Source organism: Lampetra fluviatilis, chromosome 1 (genome assembly GCF_964198595.1).
Source record: "Lampetra fluviatilis chromosome 1, kcLamFluv1.1, whole genome shotgun sequence".
In the NCBI taxonomy this organism is placed as follows: Eukaryota; Metazoa; Chordata; class Hyperoartia; order Petromyzontiformes; family Petromyzontidae; genus Lampetra; species Lampetra fluviatilis.
This window is the reverse complement of record NC_136275.1, coordinates 27,553,030-27,569,607: the sequence shown is the minus strand read 5'-3', so window position 1 is coordinate 27,569,607 and position 16,578 is coordinate 27,553,030. Positions and strand designations below refer to the sequence as shown.

General features: G+C 52.0%; 1 protein-coding gene across 1 annotated transcript in view; it reads left to right on the top strand.

The window, feature by feature from the left end:
* Positions 1 to 15,955: 15,955 nt before the first annotated feature.
* The window catches only part of LOC144940078 (uncharacterized), a 57,694-nt gene continuing 57,071 nt past the window's right edge, over positions 15,956 to 16,578 (top strand). Inside the window, exon 1 of the mRNA XM_078866756.1 lies at positions 15,956 to 16,517. Within this exon, the coding sequence (XP_078722882.1) occupies positions 15,956 to 16,517 (562 nt within the window). The remainder of the gene's footprint in view (positions 16,518 to 16,578) is intronic.

Below are 16,578 nucleotides of genomic sequence, written 5' to 3'. Positions count from 1 at the left end.
CGGATTTTGCGAGATGGCAACCCGTCACGTCTGGTCCGTGAACACTTTTGTCGTTTTTTTGTGACCCAAGTCTCTCCTAAAAAAAGATATGGTCACGGTTCTAAACGCGATGGGTTGCATAAAAAGAAAGTAACTCTCTAGTAATATTGTGTGCAAGAGACACGCAAAGATACGAAGGCGACGCATTGTCTGCGTATCTATTTAGTTTTACAACGAAGCGTAAACACGATTATCCCTGTCGCTTGTTTCTTTTTTTTTCACGAGCCAAAAGTCGCCGCTCGCGGCGCGTAGCTCGGGACGGCCGGCGTCGATGCCGCGTCGTGGAATAAACTAAAATAATAAAGAGCTGGGAACGATCTCTTCTGCCGAGTAAAATAAACTAACGGCGACGGCGCCTGGAAGACGGCCTTTAGGATTCTCACAATAACAATGCCGACGATCGCAGCGATGGTGACGACACGTGGTGGGTTCTTTTTGTTTTTTGAATAGCGGCAGCAGCAGGCGTCTCGGGAGAGGGCGTTGCGCGCAACGCACACGGCGGCCAATTGCCAGCTCGCGCATAGTCTGAGGATGACTCCATCGTGGTCTCACGCCGAAGCACAGCAACTGCATCAACAGCATCAACAACAACAGCAGCAACAACAACAGCAGCAACAACAGCAAATGTCACAAGGTCACGCATATCCGAGACCGTTAAGCACGGTTGGCTTCGTACGGTGCGAAAGAAGTTCAACACACATACACGTGCTCCATAAGGTCAAAACCCCACGCCACATAAGACAACAAAACCGTGACCTGACGGGAAGTGGATTATGCTGTCACACGCGCGTGTCTTTTTTTTGGTGTTGGTTTTTCTCCCGCACCTCCGATTAGCACGGTTGGCAACGTACGGTGCGAAGAAAGTTAAACATACATACATAGTGTATAGTGTAGTGTATCGTAGTGTAGTTCTTAGTGCAGTATACAACGTGTATTGTGTTTAGATTGTTGTCCTTACCCCGCACCTCCGATTATCACGGTTGGCGACGTACGGTGCGAAAGAAATCCAACACGCACACACACACACGTGGTCTATCTGTGCGTCCCCAACCCGCGGCGATCTCTCTTGGATCTGCGACGCCACAACTCCACCTGTAGCTCGCGTCGATTCCATCGCTCCATCTCCGCGGGAAGGACGTGCGTCTCTCTCCGCTCGCCGTGATCGTCTCACCTCCTTCGGGCTGCCCTTCCTCCGTCTTTAGTTTTCTCCACAACGCAGCCGGCCATCGACCCCCCCACCCCCCAGCGACCGTGTTCCCTCGCCAAAGGCGCAACTTGCCGTTCGCCACGGTCAATGCGATGTCTTGAAGTTGCGGGGAAGGACCCCTTTGGGAATTCCACCACGCGCCGCTCCAATGCCTCGTTGCACACCCTCTGCTCTTGGTTCGACCACTCTCTTTCGTGAGTGGCCACGGGTTTTTTTGTCTGTTCCGTCTCATTGCGAAATAGATACTCCCTCGTATTTGCGTCCCTCTACGTGAAAATACATTAAACAAATCAGTGTTCTTTACACAAACCGTGGGCCCAAATGTCTTCTGAGAGTGCACACTTTCAGCAGAATTGGTTTCAGTTCCATAAAAGTCACGTCATAAACAGGTTATACATATAGACATATATACACTGATTGGAAAAACTGTTTCGAGGAAAGTTGTCCTGTTGCCGTTCATTATTAAATCTCGTTTTCCAACAGAGCATTCTTCCAACGTCCTCTCCTTGGCCTCTGTATGTCATCATCGTGATCCCTGTCCGCCTTAAAATATAACTGGTTCGGAGAGCCATTCTTTGCTTTGTAACTCCAGTTGGAGTCCAAGAAATGCGTCCCTCAGACACGACACCTTAGTTTAGTATAAACGCCCTTGTGAAATGTCGAGTTAGCGATCACTTTGACCGGACCGAAACCAGGGACCTAGAGTATTGATGATGGTCATCGCCTTTTGGCTAAGCCATCGAGCAAAGACGATCACCGCATCGCGCGCTTTCTGATGAGCTTCTGTGGCCGTCTGGAACGCTCTTCCCTCCGATATTCGGAAGGCACTGGAGCTATGGTCTTTTAAATCTAGATAGAAAGCCCACTTCCATAGAACTGGCTTGTATGGTTAGTTTGTTGTCCTTCGTCCGCGCCTCCGTTTAGCACGGTTGGCTTCGTACGGTGCGAAAGAAGTTCAACATACATACATACACATGCTCCATGAGGTCAAAAACCCACGCCCCATAGGACAACAAAACCGTGACGTGACGGGAAGTGGATTATGCTGTCACACCACCACGAGAAGGATGTTACAAAGATCAAATCGAGTTACTCCCTTCACGGCACAACTGGTCCCACCAGCTGGGAGAGAATACATTAACAAGATCAAGGTCGGGGTGAATTCCTCAAGTGAACAATTGGGATATCGGCGCCGCAGAGCCAGCGGTGACAATTCCACATTCCTGTGGATGGGAGCGAGTCTCTTTCTCCGTAGGTCGACCACTGTGGACTTCGCCACGCGTGAAGTGGAGTGCTTATTATTGATTGGATCAACCACGCAGGGACGGTGTGTCCAGTCAACCCTCAAGCAGGATTTGAACCTCGAAACATGGAAGTGTATCAGCGGTTCTCACGATTTAACTATATATATGTGTATCTATTAAATAAAAAAAACACACTGAGAATACCTTTCTTAGTCGCACGTTACCATCATTGTGAGGCCACGCGTACAGGCGTAACGGCTCCGAATTTTGCCAAATTAGAAAACAGCTCCCAAACTTTGCCCACGTGGGTGAAGCCCCCCACCCCCCAGAGTGAAACTACCACACAGATTATCTCTCGAAATCTTGACTCAAAGCTTTCGTGACTGCAGGAATTCTTATTCTTGGGTCTTTCGAACCTATCTACGTGACTTTATCGAAAGACCCAAGAATCTCTACTCGTCTCTGAAACATCGCGCCAGTTCTTTCCCCATTATAGCCCCCCCCCCAGCCCCCCCCCAGCCCCCCCCCCAGCCCCCCACCGCACGCTATGATAATGCCTACGGATGGCCACGTCCGTGTACTGTCCTCGCGATGGGGCTCGTGGATCGGACGTGGCGAGACAACTCCTCCTTGCCGGGGAACATTTGGAGAGGTTGCGATACCCCCTGGCTGGCCAGCAGAATGCAGTTACAGCAAAGTGTGGACGAATACCCATCTGTCACTAACACCATCTGTCACTATTATCATGTGGACCTTCTATGCAGGATAGAGCGTTGCCCTCTCGCATGCGTGGGGTCTGCCCCCCCCCCCGCCACTTGTATAAAAGAAACTGCACTAATTGTCTGAAAACATCTTGATATGTAGAGAACTGCAGAGCAACTGTTGGTAGCGGCCGACTCACCGCACGGCAGCCTTGAAGCCTGGTCTGTGGTTTCCCATACTCGGCGATTGTGAGTTATGCAATTATTTTGCATGAACGATGACACAATACGTGCAACTAATCATTACACATTTTTTGTTTTTATTATCATAGTGCGCAGGTTTAGGATGGCCACATCAGCGCCAAGCTTCCGACGGGAAACCATATCAATCGCTGACACGACCGAGGCTCACGGGCGGTGCGTGACGAGTTGAGATGGGAACGCGTCGCCCCGTGAGGCTGTCAATGATTCTCGTCCGCGACATTTGCATTTGGGGGATGACACGCGAGGAGCAACGTGACGGAACGCACGTCGCAATTTTCTTTCACAGCGGTTCTCAGCCAGGCGGCCGCCCTCGTTAATAGCGCGGGTGTGTGCTAAAGGATGAGAGCACGTACAACCAATATCTATATATAGATCCGCTTCACAGTGGAAGTTTAAGATCCCGTGACGTATTTCGCAAGAGGAGGCCGTTGTGTGTCAGCATCATGAAAGATTACCCGCATCTTCGTTTTTTTTTGTATTTTCCCACCGGCATTAACTCGACAAGTCCCGCAACGATGACGGGGGTTTCTCCTCATTTACCAAAGCGATATCTATCATGAAGAAGAGCCAATTGCGCCGAAACGTCACGTGTCATGTATACCATAATGTCATTGTCATTTTACGTGGCGGTGTTTATCAATATTATTATTTTTGGCCGGTGTTAACGTGCAGTCGATCTCCGGGCGCGGCAGTCCACACGTTGGAGCAAATTTTCTTAGAATAACGCCGGCCTCTGTTTGAATGTGGAATTTCGCAGTGATGTGACCTCCCTTCTTCGTGTGCGTAACATCTCGCGGCGGTGGCTAGGAGATGTGAACTCCCTCGCACGGGATACAGGAGGCCGTGGGTTCAATCCCGAACCCTGACGCCTGTCGTATATTTGGAGTTTGCGTGTTCTCCCCGTTGTCCGCCCGTGTATTTGTCTCCGGGTACTGCCGCCTTTTACTTCACATTTCAGAAACACGCGTTCAGCGTATTTGGCTGTTGCTATAAATTGCCACGTGATGATAAGCCCACTTCGTTGAGCTATCATTAGTGATGGATAGGTTGCTTCTGAAAAATAGCTTTAAAGCTCAGTGTGCCTTACCTGGTCAAATAAAACAAATATTGTTTTCAGTTTCAGTTTAGCTTTCAATATCTTAATTCCGCTTGTTTGGCCACCAGAAGAGACTCACTGAGTCGCAAGACTCTTTTTTTTTCAAGAAAGTTCTGCCAAGTTTTTTTCAGTAGAGGGCCGATGATTGCGAGGCAGATTCTAATCGAGTAATGTACGGTTTAATTATTATATATATTGTTTTAATTGCCCAATTCGAACCATGACATCGGAACGACAACAGCTCGTGAGCGATACCCGGTGACCTAGGTTCGATGTTCTGCCACCGATAACACCACTGGCAAGCGGTGTCTAACCCCACCCTGGATCTCCCCCAAAGGAGGAGTCCCCCAAGGAGGAGGCAGGCGAGGGTTGAGGGCAAGGCAGGGCAAGCCAAGGCAGGGTAACACAGGGGAGGAGAAGGCAGGAGAGGGGAGTACAAGGCAGGGCAAGACAAGGCAGGGTAACACAGGGGAGGAGAAGGCAGGAGAGGGGAGTACAAGGCAGGGCAAGGCAGGATGAGGCAGGGTAAGGTAGGGGCAGACAAGACAGTGCAAGGCAGGGGAGGGTTGCGGGCAAGGCAGTGCAAGTCAGGGTAAGACCGGGGAGTAGAAGGCAAGAGAGGGGAGGGCAAGGCAGTCAGGTGCCTGCCTGCGCAGTGAGCGCCGAGGCCGCATTGACGCCGCCCGTCACGGGTAGGGGGCGAGGCAGCACTGAGCACTCACGCGGCGCCCACCGCATCGCCTCCTCGCCGAAGCACCGCGACGTCTCGCACGGTACTCGTGTGAAGGTTGCTAAGAATAACCCCGTGACAATTTCCGACTTGGCACGGTACCGCCTGGGGCTTGTCGCACACTGGGCACGTGGTTTGAATTGGCACGCCGAAGCGACTCTGACGGGTGTTGTCAAGGGGGGGGGGGGGATGTGCGATTGGTATGCGTGTATGTTGAGCTTCTTTCACACCGTACGTAGCCGACCGTGCAAATCGAGGGTGCGGGGGAAAGGACAACAAACTGGATACAAAAAGCAGTTCTCAAGAACTTAGGTTTTCAATCTCGATGACGATGATTTAAAAGTGAATAGTTCCAGTGGCTTCCTCATATCGGAAGGAAGAGCGTTCCAGACGGCCGCAGAAGTGAATTTGGATGTTAGTCTTAAACACGGCACGTCAATCGTAATATTATACAACGTATTAAACATGGCAAGAGTGTGGCCCTGCAACCTAAATTATGGACCAATGCAGTAAACTACTGCGGTCTGCCCTCCTTCAACGGAGGAGGAACCGCAAACACGACACGAACTCTCTCTCTCTCTCTGCCAAAGCCCTATCGTTGTGGCCAACAGCTGGACCATGACATTATCATCGAGCTCCTGAACCACCTTGCTGTACTGCCATCATGCGTAAGAATATAATAGAGGCATAACAGAGGAATGCACGGGTTATGGAACTTCATACAATCAGGTTAATGTGCATCATTAACAAATCAAGTGATTGGTCTTGGGAATGATTCGTCACTGGAATTATCTTTTTGTTTACGCCCGAGTGGTCGAGACGCATGAAGGAGTAGCAGCCAAATGACAAGGCGTCGGAGATCGATCGTCAAACAAAGAAACGGAGCGATGGTGAGAGACGGCGGTGGATTGGGAATGCCTCTATGTAGCAGTTTATTGAACACGGCTGATGATACTTAACATAATAATTATATTACCCGACGAAGTCACTGTCCAGAGTACTCAGCCCGTGATTCTTTCTGTTTCGCCTTTTCATGTTTGTAGGGAGTCAACAAACGGCTGTCTTCTGGATAGACTTGCTGCCGCCGTGGGAACGTGGAATTGCCATTCGCGGGCCAAGCTCCTCGTGTGTGAAGGGAGACACTCCAGGCGCGATTCTCGGGTCTCGTTTTGCGAATTCTCATTCGCGTCGATTTTTTTGTGTGTGGGGGGGGGAGAACAAAGCCAAAACAACAGTGACCTGATCCTTTAACGGTTCCTCGGGGTGCCAAATAATACAAAAGAGGCAATAAAATATTTTATTTCTGGGACAATATTTTTTCCAGGGATGTACTTAACTCCGCGACTGGGGTACCAATCAATCCGAAATCAGTGCCACACTCCGCGATGTCGAAACGCAGCGAGGACGATTGCGCCGAAACCCTGAACGCTCGCGATACGCACCGTCGTGGTGCATCGCGTACAGCTCGTCGAGATGAGTCGATAGCCGCATCGCCGACCATCAACAGACTAAAGATGACTGCATCAGGGTACCGCCATAAGGTTAATCTCACAACCACGACCACCACCACCACCACAACCACTTCCACCACCACTACCACCACCACCACAAACACCAACCACAACCACCGCCTCCTCCAACACGACCACAACGACCACGTCCACCACTACCACCACAACCATGACCACCACCACCACCACTTCCACCACCACTACCACCACCACCACTTCCACCACCACCACTACCACCACCAACCACCACCACCGCCTCCTCCACCACGACCACAACGACCACGTCCACTACCACCACAACCACGACCACCACCACCTCCACCAAGACCACGTCCATCACCACCACCACCACAACCACGACCACCACCACTTCCGCCACCACAACCAAGGCCACGTGGCAAATCTTACGAACGTCACGTTGCTTGGCCTCTTTCACCCATGACGTCAACGCTATCCTCTGAACCTTTTTTTGGAATAGCAACAGCAACGCGACATTGCAGTATATATATAAAATTATATATGGATTGTATATCGTTTTAATCCTCGCTGCGTTTGATGTCTCCGTTGAGCTATTATAGGTCGCGTTAACGAGCAACTCGTTTATACGACCGAGTGTGGAGTTCAGCGAGCGCCCCGGAACAATGCGTCTGCGATGTCATGGCGCCTTCGTCTCAAGTCTAAGGTTCACCTCCGTCAATCCTGGTCGTATGGCCTCGACTGATGCTGCTGCTGCTGATGATGCTGATAACGAGCAAGATGTCATCGTGGCCAAAAGCCGTTGCTGATGACACCGGAGCCACACCTCTCCAAAGCGCCCCAACCTCATCCGCCAGAGCTCGCAGCTGCTGCTTCTGCTGCACAGGAAACACGCAGCCACCTGCCAAGATCACAGCCTGACGGTCTCGTCCCGGCGAATGCTCTTAGACTCCCACAGAGACGCACAGAATCACACAGAGACCCATAGACTCACACAGAGACATGTAGAGTCACACAGAGACTCACACACTCACAGAGGCCCAGAGACTCACAGACTCACACAGAGATTCATAGACTCACACAGAGACCCACAGAGTCACACAGAGACCCATAGACTCACACAGAGACCTGTAGAGTCACACAGACATTCACACACACACTCACAGAGGCCCAGAGACTCACATATTCACACAGAGATCCATAGACTCACACAGAGACCCACAGAGTCACACAGAGACCTGTAGAGTCACACAGAGACTCACACACACAGAGTCCCAGAGACGCACACAGAGACTCAACACTCACACAGAGATCCATCGACTCACACAGAGACTCACAGATTCACACAGATACCCATAGACTCACACAGAGACCTGTCGAGTCACACAGAGATTCACACACTCACACGTAGAGGCCCAGAGACTCACACAGAGACCCATAGACTCACACAAGAGACCCATAGATCTGCCCCGCGCTTAGCTCTTGGCTTCCCACAGGTCGCCAGAATCGTGGAGATCGCTCCATTGCCTGGATGGGCAACTGGCCCCTCCTCCTCCCCCCTCCATCTCTGCACGGCGACGTCCCAACCAGCAGCGCTGGTTGGGACGTCGCCGGTGTTACCCGTACACGCATTGCCTGTTCATGAAGCATCATCATCATCAGCAGCAGCCATCATAAATCCACTGTTGGATGAAGGTATTTCCAAGACGCTCACAGTTGTAACAGACAAAGACAAGGCAAGGAGTGTTGGGGCAAGTGCTGTGAGCGAGCACCCATCAAGGACGCCACGGCCACACGAGGGGGTGGGTGGCCAGCATCACGCCCGACAGCTTTTGTCTCCCTAGTGGCGATGTTTTACACACCGGAGCAGGTGAATAATTTGAGGCTGAGTAAACTTAGGGGTGGCCCAAGACCAGTTCAGATAATCATTGCTGGTGTTGGCCGTGAGCGGGAATCGAACTTTGGTCACCGGGTGCGTAGCGCAGTGCAACGCTAACCACTGCGCCACCGCTCCCCACCCAGTTGTAATAACAACAACCGCATTTCGCCACTAAGTGGCGGTGACGTCACCACGGCGCTTGTGCCAGGCTAGGTTGCACTTTAAGGCCACGTGAAGCGTCGAACGCCCGCTGGCAGGAGGTTACGGGACAGACCCTTGTGCCATGAGTTGACTGACCGAGATGACTGCGCCCAACGATTGCAAGAGATACCACCTAGCACCAGCTGATTTAATCGCTCCGTCTCCAATGGGTACGCCCTATCCGCTTGACGAATTCCGCACTAAAGTGTTGACGGATGCCGGGGATCTTGTCTCAATGAACGCTCGCCCATATATATATTTATATACAGGGTGGCCCAAAACTCAGGACACGTGAGGTCATACGTGATATAATAATGACTTCTATTTTAATAAAGCTTCTCTCACATCGAAGTATCTCAAAGCGCCGTACGAAAAAATGCAGCTGCACTCACGAGTATAGAAACAAGTTAAGCGAACTAGAAAGCTGATGAGGATAACATCATCGTTATATCAAAGACTACTCTGCTCCAGGACGAAGGTTCTGATCGACATTTGAGAGGTGATCAAGTCGTTACATTTGTGACGGTGGATGACGATGATGATTGATTTGACGAGTGAATAATTTAGTTAGGATCATGGTGATGACGATTATTTGAACAAATTCTGAAAATGTACTGTCGTGCTCAATAAATATGTTCATTTAAATGCTCCGATATATCTGATGATGATGATAATCATGATTTTTGAGAACACAACGGGCGAAAATTTTAAATAAGGGCTGAATTTGTCACTCGATATTTGACATACAAGTTAGCTTTGCAGTAGGGATTATCGGCATAAGGCACTACCACTATAGTACAAGGTAACCTCATGTGTTAATTGTACTCTACTAGCAACTGTTGTACCCGTGGCTACAGCACGGGGAAGGGGAGTCGAGTCAATGATTATAATGTGACGGGACAATAACAAGTAACGAGAGAGGAAACATACACCCCCCATACGATGCTGCTGCTATTCATATTCTTAGGTTTTTTCGGTAAAGTCACGTAGGTAAAAAGTTAAAATTAAAATTAATAAAAGTAAAATAAAATAAAAATAAAATAAAATTAATAAAAGTAAAATAAAATAAAAGTAAAATACAATTTTATTTTACTTTTATTAATTTTACATTTTTTACCTACGTGACTTTACCGAAAAAACCTAAGAATATGAATCCTTGCAGTCACGAAAGTTTCAAATCTAGAATTGATGCTGCTGCTGCTACTCAACAGAGGAGCAGCGTCTGTTTTCACAGCCGGCGGCATGGAGATGGGACGCCCTCGGCGGTGTGACACAGAAGTCCACGTGGTTCACGGGAGGCGGGCCTCAGCTGATTGTAGTCCTTTGAAGACAAACAACAACGAAATGAGTGGAGCGGGCTGCCAACAAAACGATTCCCGGAACTTGCTGTACCGGCCCCAAATTTGTATCGCTCGCATCTTTTCAAATGCGATATTATTATTAATAATCGTAAACAACAAACAAACAATCGACAACGTCCCTGGATATATTAGCAGAGTCCGTCAATAGTGCGGCGGGAAGAACCCTCAACGGAAGTGTGCGTGTAAATATGGCATCACTTCGTGAAGCAAGATCGGATCACGTGTGCACGCTTTATGACGTTTTACTGTCAAGAGGCGCTCCAATAAAGGTGAAACATTTACTGCCTGCACTGTAGCTGATTGTACACTCCTTGAGGTGCTTCTTCACCTGCGTGTCGATATCCCGTAGGCAGGGTGTGTGTATGTGTGCATCTTCCTAGATTCGATTCCCGCTCACGGCCAACACCAGTGACGATGATCTGAACCGGTCCTGGGCCTCCCCTAGGTCTACGCAGCCTCAAATGTGTACCTGGTGCGGTGTGTAAACATCGCCACTGGGGAGACAAAGGCGGTCGGGCGTGGTGCTGGCCACCCACCCGCTCGTGGACCGTTCCGGCCTTCATAGGTGCTCGCTAACAGCACTTGCCCTTATAGTCTGTTAAGTCTATACGGGGGATCTTTGTCTTTGTCTTCCTCGATTCGATTTCGGCTCACAGCCAACACCGGTCGCGATTAGTTTGAACCGGTTCCGAGCCTCCCCTAAGGTCGACTCAGCCTCAAATGAGTACCTGGTGCGGTGTGTAAACATCGCTACTGGGGATACAAAGGCGGTCGGGCGTGGTGCCGGTCAGCCCACCGCCTCGTGTACCGTTCCGGCCTTCATAGGTGCTCACCAACAGCACTTGCCCCAACAGTCTGTTAACAGGCTATACGGGGCATCTTTGTCTTCGTGTCTTCCTCGATTCGACTCCCGCTCACGGCGGCCACCAACACCCCGTGACGATGATCCGAATCGGTTTCTGGGCCTCCACCCCAGGCCGGCTCAGCCTCACACGAGCACCTGGCGCGACGTGCGGACATCCATCGCCACGAGGGGGGATGAAGGCGGCCGAGCGCGGGTGTCGCCCCCCCCTCAACCGACCCTCTTCCGTGGGACGTGCTGGCACTTCGTAGGTGCTACTCGCTAACAGCACTTGCCCCCAAAAAGTATTGCGGAGGCTATACGGGGGGTCTTTGTCTCGTCGTCTCATTGCGCGGTTCGGCAGTCTCCTTGAGTTGACCAGCGGGATGAGATCGACCTCGCCGAGACGTTTGCGTCGACGGAATTGCCTCTGTCGCGAGCGCGACCTGGCGTCTCTTTTGTTTGTTGGCCATTCGTTTTAAAAGCAAACGCAGAATGGTGATTTTTTTTTGTAAAATCTAAAATTTTACGGCGCAAAGCCGCAAGGATTTGCATGACATTTACGTGACCCTTTAAAGGAGGAGTTAAAAGTGGCAGTTTTTTTTGTAGCGTCCCCATAAGTTGCGCGACGCCCCTACACGGCTGAGTGAGTGTGTGCGTCAGGCGTGTGTGTGTGTGTGCGTGTGTATGTTTGTGTGTGTCTCTCTCTCTGTTAGTTGTGATGGCCACAGAAACTACCAGTGTGTCTCGCAGGCCATCATAGGCACTAGCTAACACTACTTGCCCCAGCAGTCTGCCCAAGGCTTCAACGGGGCAGCTTTGTCTTTGTGTTGGTCTGAGTAGGCTGCTCCCTTGCCCCAGCAGTCTGCCCTAGGCTATACGGGGGAGCTTTGTCTTTGTCTGAGTAAGGTGCTCACTCGCCCCAGCCGTCCGTGCGGCGGCTCTGCCTGCAGCGGGGTTTGTTTTATGTCCGTGATTGTGCATGAGGGTGTGTGGGGAACGTGAAGGAAGCTGCTACTGGGCAGTTGGAGGCAGTCGACCTCCAACAACAACTGAGGGCAGAGGAGCGACGCTCACAACAACGAGCGGAGCGCCGGGCAGCTAAAATACAGCAAGTTGGCACGGTAGGGGGTACAGCTGGTGGTGCATCTACTGGTCGTCTCAGTCCCAAGACCTCCTATCAGCGAGCCTTCGACAATGCGCGTGGCCTAAAAGTGCACCTGGCCTGGCACAGGAGCCGTGGTGACGTCGCCGTCGCTTAGTGGCGAGTGGCGGCTGTGTGTTGGTGTTGGTGGGGAGCCGTCGTGTGGCGGTTAGCACGGAGCGTTACGAACCTGTCGAACCGGAGCTCGATTCCCGCTCGCGGCCACCAACATCGATGACGATTATTTGAACAGGTCCTGGGCCTGCCCTAGGTCGACTCGGCCTCAAATGAGGACCTGGTGCGGTGTGCAGTAAACATCGCCACTGGGGGAGACAGACATGGCCTGTCGTGGTGCTGGCCACCCACCCTGTCGTGTGCCGTTTCGGCACTTGCCCCAACAGCCTGCTAATACTACACGGGGGATCTTTGGCTTTGTTAAATGCAAAAGCTCAACAACAACTTGTGAACAACACTGCCTCAAATAAAAAATAATATAATTCAAATCGACGACGTTTCAAACAATGACCCTTCTTCATGTCACACGTGTGTGAGTGAGAGCGAGCGGCGAGGCAGTAGCTCGCGGCTCCACGGTCCAGAACAAGCCGGGTTCGACTCCAGGCCACACACAACGTCAGCCATCTGACCACTTTGCACCCTCTTTTTTTTGTTTCTTCATCTTGGGCGAGTGAAATCTTTAGTCCCAAAATACAATCAGCACCCATTGTCCTGTTGGGGCTATTGTCCACAACACTCCCGCCGTGCTCCGTTTCACAGACGTCTGTGAAAAAGAGCATCGTAGCTCATCGGATTCCTCCTGTCTAAATACATAGTCTGATTTTTTAAATATTATTATTATATTATTATATTAGTTTATTATATTATTATATTATTTTATTATGTTTTATTTTTATTATTTTATTATTTCCCTTCTACGTGACTTTACCGAAATAACCAAGAAGATACATAGTCTGACTCTGATTCACTAACGCAGTAAAGCACTCGCCGCAATCATTCTACACGCGGGCTGCGCGTGTGTGCTCGTGTGTGCGCGTGTGTGTGTGTGAGTATGGGGGGAGGACAAAGGCGGCCCAGTCGTGTGCCGTGGCGACCTTCATCAGTGCAACTCGCTAACAGCACTTGCCCCAAAAGTATTGTTGAGGCTACACGGGGGGAGGGGGGTCTTTGTCTTTGTATGAGGGAGCGGCAGTGCCGGCGCTCGCGCCACAAAACCCGGCCACCCGAGTTCGATTCCCGCTCACGGCTGCCACAAACAACCGGCGGCGATTTATCTGAAGCGGTCCTGGGCCTCCGCTAGGCTGACTCAGCCTCAAATGTGAGCACGTTGGTACTGCGTGTAAACATCGTCACTGGAGAGACAAAGGCGGGCGGGCGGTCGGTCGATCGGGCTGCTGTGTATGTTGGCCACACGGTTGTGTGCCGGTTGCTGGCCTTCACAGCGTGGTTGCTGCACGCTCACCAGCACTTGCCCCAAATGTCCATTGAGGCTACACCCGGGGGGGCTGGGTGGGGATATTTGTCTTTGTGTGTGTGTGTGTGTTTGGGAAGGCCACGAGGTTTTATGAGCGTCGCTCTACCGTGCGACAAGCAGAGCCACGCTGGGCTCTTCTCTCGCCAATCCGGGGGGTTGGGGGTGAAGGGGGGGTGGAGGAGGGGGGGTGGAAGGGGGAGGGTGGAGGTGGGGAGGGTGGAGGAGGGGGGGGCGGGGGGTGTTTGGCTGCACCGGCAAAAAAAAAGTCGCGGGTTTTCACCCTGCGCTCTTTGAAGCTCCCGTTTTAAATATTAATCCCGAGCGAGCGCCGGTAGCCGCCGGTTCTCTGTGAGTGGGTGAACGGGAGGGAGTGGAGTTTGGGTCGGGGGGAGTTTCTTTCTTTTTTTATGGCCCGGTGGCTAAATATTTGTCCGCATGACTCTTACCTTGCTCGCTGATGGATTTTATGACAGCGTTACAAGACTGGGCTCGGGTGGGCGATGGGTGTGCGCCGTGGCAGTAAAAAAACAAACAAAAAAGACTTCTCCAACTTCTTGTTATCCTCCTCCTACTCCTCCTCCTTCCTGTTCTTGGGTTTATGATTGATTGCATTTTATGATTTCAGACGCAGCGGCGTGGCCCCGAGATCACCTCCGCAAGGGAGGGAGGCGGGGTGAGGAGTCGCTTAACCGTCCGTCGTGTTTGGAGTCGGTTTTAATTGACCGTAAATCGTCACGCTACTGTTTGGGGGTCCTCGGTCGAGCGATGCTAAATACCTGTGGAAGAAGGCAATCATCGGCGTCATAATCGTCATCGTAATTGTCATCGTAATCGTCGTCATCATAAGCATCATCATCGTCGTCATTAATCGTCATCATAATCGACATCATCATCATAATCGTCATCATAATCGTACTCAGCATGCGAGTGCGTTAATTCTCGTCCAGACTGTTCATCATCGCCGCCACGGTCATAGTTGTACAGACACACTTATTCTGCATTTATCACGATTGCACGTGCTACTATTGGTTACACGTCATCATCATCACCACTACCACCACCACCACCACCACGATGATTTCACATCGCCACCGTCATTAATGTCCGTGCGCAATATTACAAAACTCATCGCAAAGCGCAACCGTCACGCAGATTCACATCTCCCAGTAAGCAAGTGGCGCCGATGTGCTTTACAAACAAACAACATCAACAACCCCAACAGACAACAACATTTTCATTCCGAGCACCGCCATAAGTTTCCAACGAAACAACAATAATAATACAACAACAACAATAATGATGATGATAAGATACAGCATAAGCGTTAACCTCAACACCGCCGGCGGTAACGCGCGCGTGAACGCAAAGTGTCCCCGAGCGCGTCGATTCACCGATGAACATTCGCGTGAACTCCACCTCACCTCGCCTTCGTTCCTGCATCCGTGGGATGGAAGTCCGCTGTAAAAGCAAAACCCCCGCGTATAAACGTTTCGCCTTTGCCCTCTGCCGGAGGCGGAACTCGGTGAGGGTGTTTTTTTCTCTCTCTCTGTGTGTTCTGTCGCTTTACTGATTTGCGTGACCCATTCCGCCTATCTCGGCTCAGGTGCGTGCGTGCGCGCGCGCGTGCGCAAAGCTGCGGCGACTGTCCTTGACATTTGCTTCCATCTCGGAGTAGGTAAGTCGCCGCAGCCGTTATATTCGCTCTTTGAAGTCGCGCCAGGTCGTAAAAAAAAAACTCGCTCGGCAATTTTGAAAGAGATCTCAGCGCCGGCGGTGGGAATGAAGGTTCCTGCAAATTGCGCTCAGTGACGAATTGCCCCCGTTGCTCGACTCTTAGTCGGACGCGGTGTTTGCTCTGCGCGTCACTCTCTCGGTTTCGAGTCAATTTTTGACCAGACACAGGCGAGCGGCATCTCTCGCCGCGCCGCGCGAATCAATAGGGACGGCCGCGAAGGAAGCCTCAACTCCGTGACGGAGCCGCACCGCAACTTACGCACCACCAACTCCGGGAGGAGGAGGGAGAGGAAGCAGGAGAGAAGCTCGTGGAGTGTTTAGGGGTTTTTTTGAAGAGTTACCAAAAAAGAGAAAGAAACAACAGAACCCTTGCGTTCGAGCGCGGGGAACCCTCCGTTCGCAAGTCACGGACACGGCGAGGCGAGCAGCGTCTCGCTGTGCGCGGCAGTGCGAGTGAATGGATCAGGACTACAAAGGCGCAGAGACCCCTGGTGAGAAGGTAGGGCTGCTGCAGGATCCCGCGCGACCTCCCATGGGGATGGTCTTCCACGGGAACCTGAGCTTCCCCGGGCCGGGCTCCATGCAGCCGATCTTCGGCGCGCGCTCCTATCCGCTCCACGCCGACCAAGTGTCGATGCCGACTACGCCATCGGCCCTCGACCGCGACTCCCCAACGCTCGACCCCCTGCGCTACATTCCACAATCGCTGAGCGGCCACGGGGGGTCCGAGCAGCAGGCCTCTCTGCCGGTCTCCCTGCCGACCTCGGTGCCGGCGCTGATGGCGGGCAGGCACCAGCAGCACCTGCACAACCCGCACCACCACCATCATCCCCACGCCGTCGGCACCGCGCCCTCGGCCTATCAGTACCAGCGCTCGCCCGCCGAGTGCCAGGTCACCCCGTCGCCGCTCTACCCGACGTGGGCGCAGATGGACTACCAGAGGGCCGCCGTGCTCGGCGGCCCGGCAGACGGTGGCTTCTCCGACCAGAGGATGGGCCCCTATGGCCACCACCACCACCATCACGCGGCGCCCTACTACAGTCCGCCCTACAGCAGCGGAGCGCTCAACCACGGTCTCGCCAACATGTCCTCGGCCCTCGGTGAGTGGCCAAGCACCCGGACGTGCGTTCACAACAGAAATAATTTGCGTCACGTATGCAG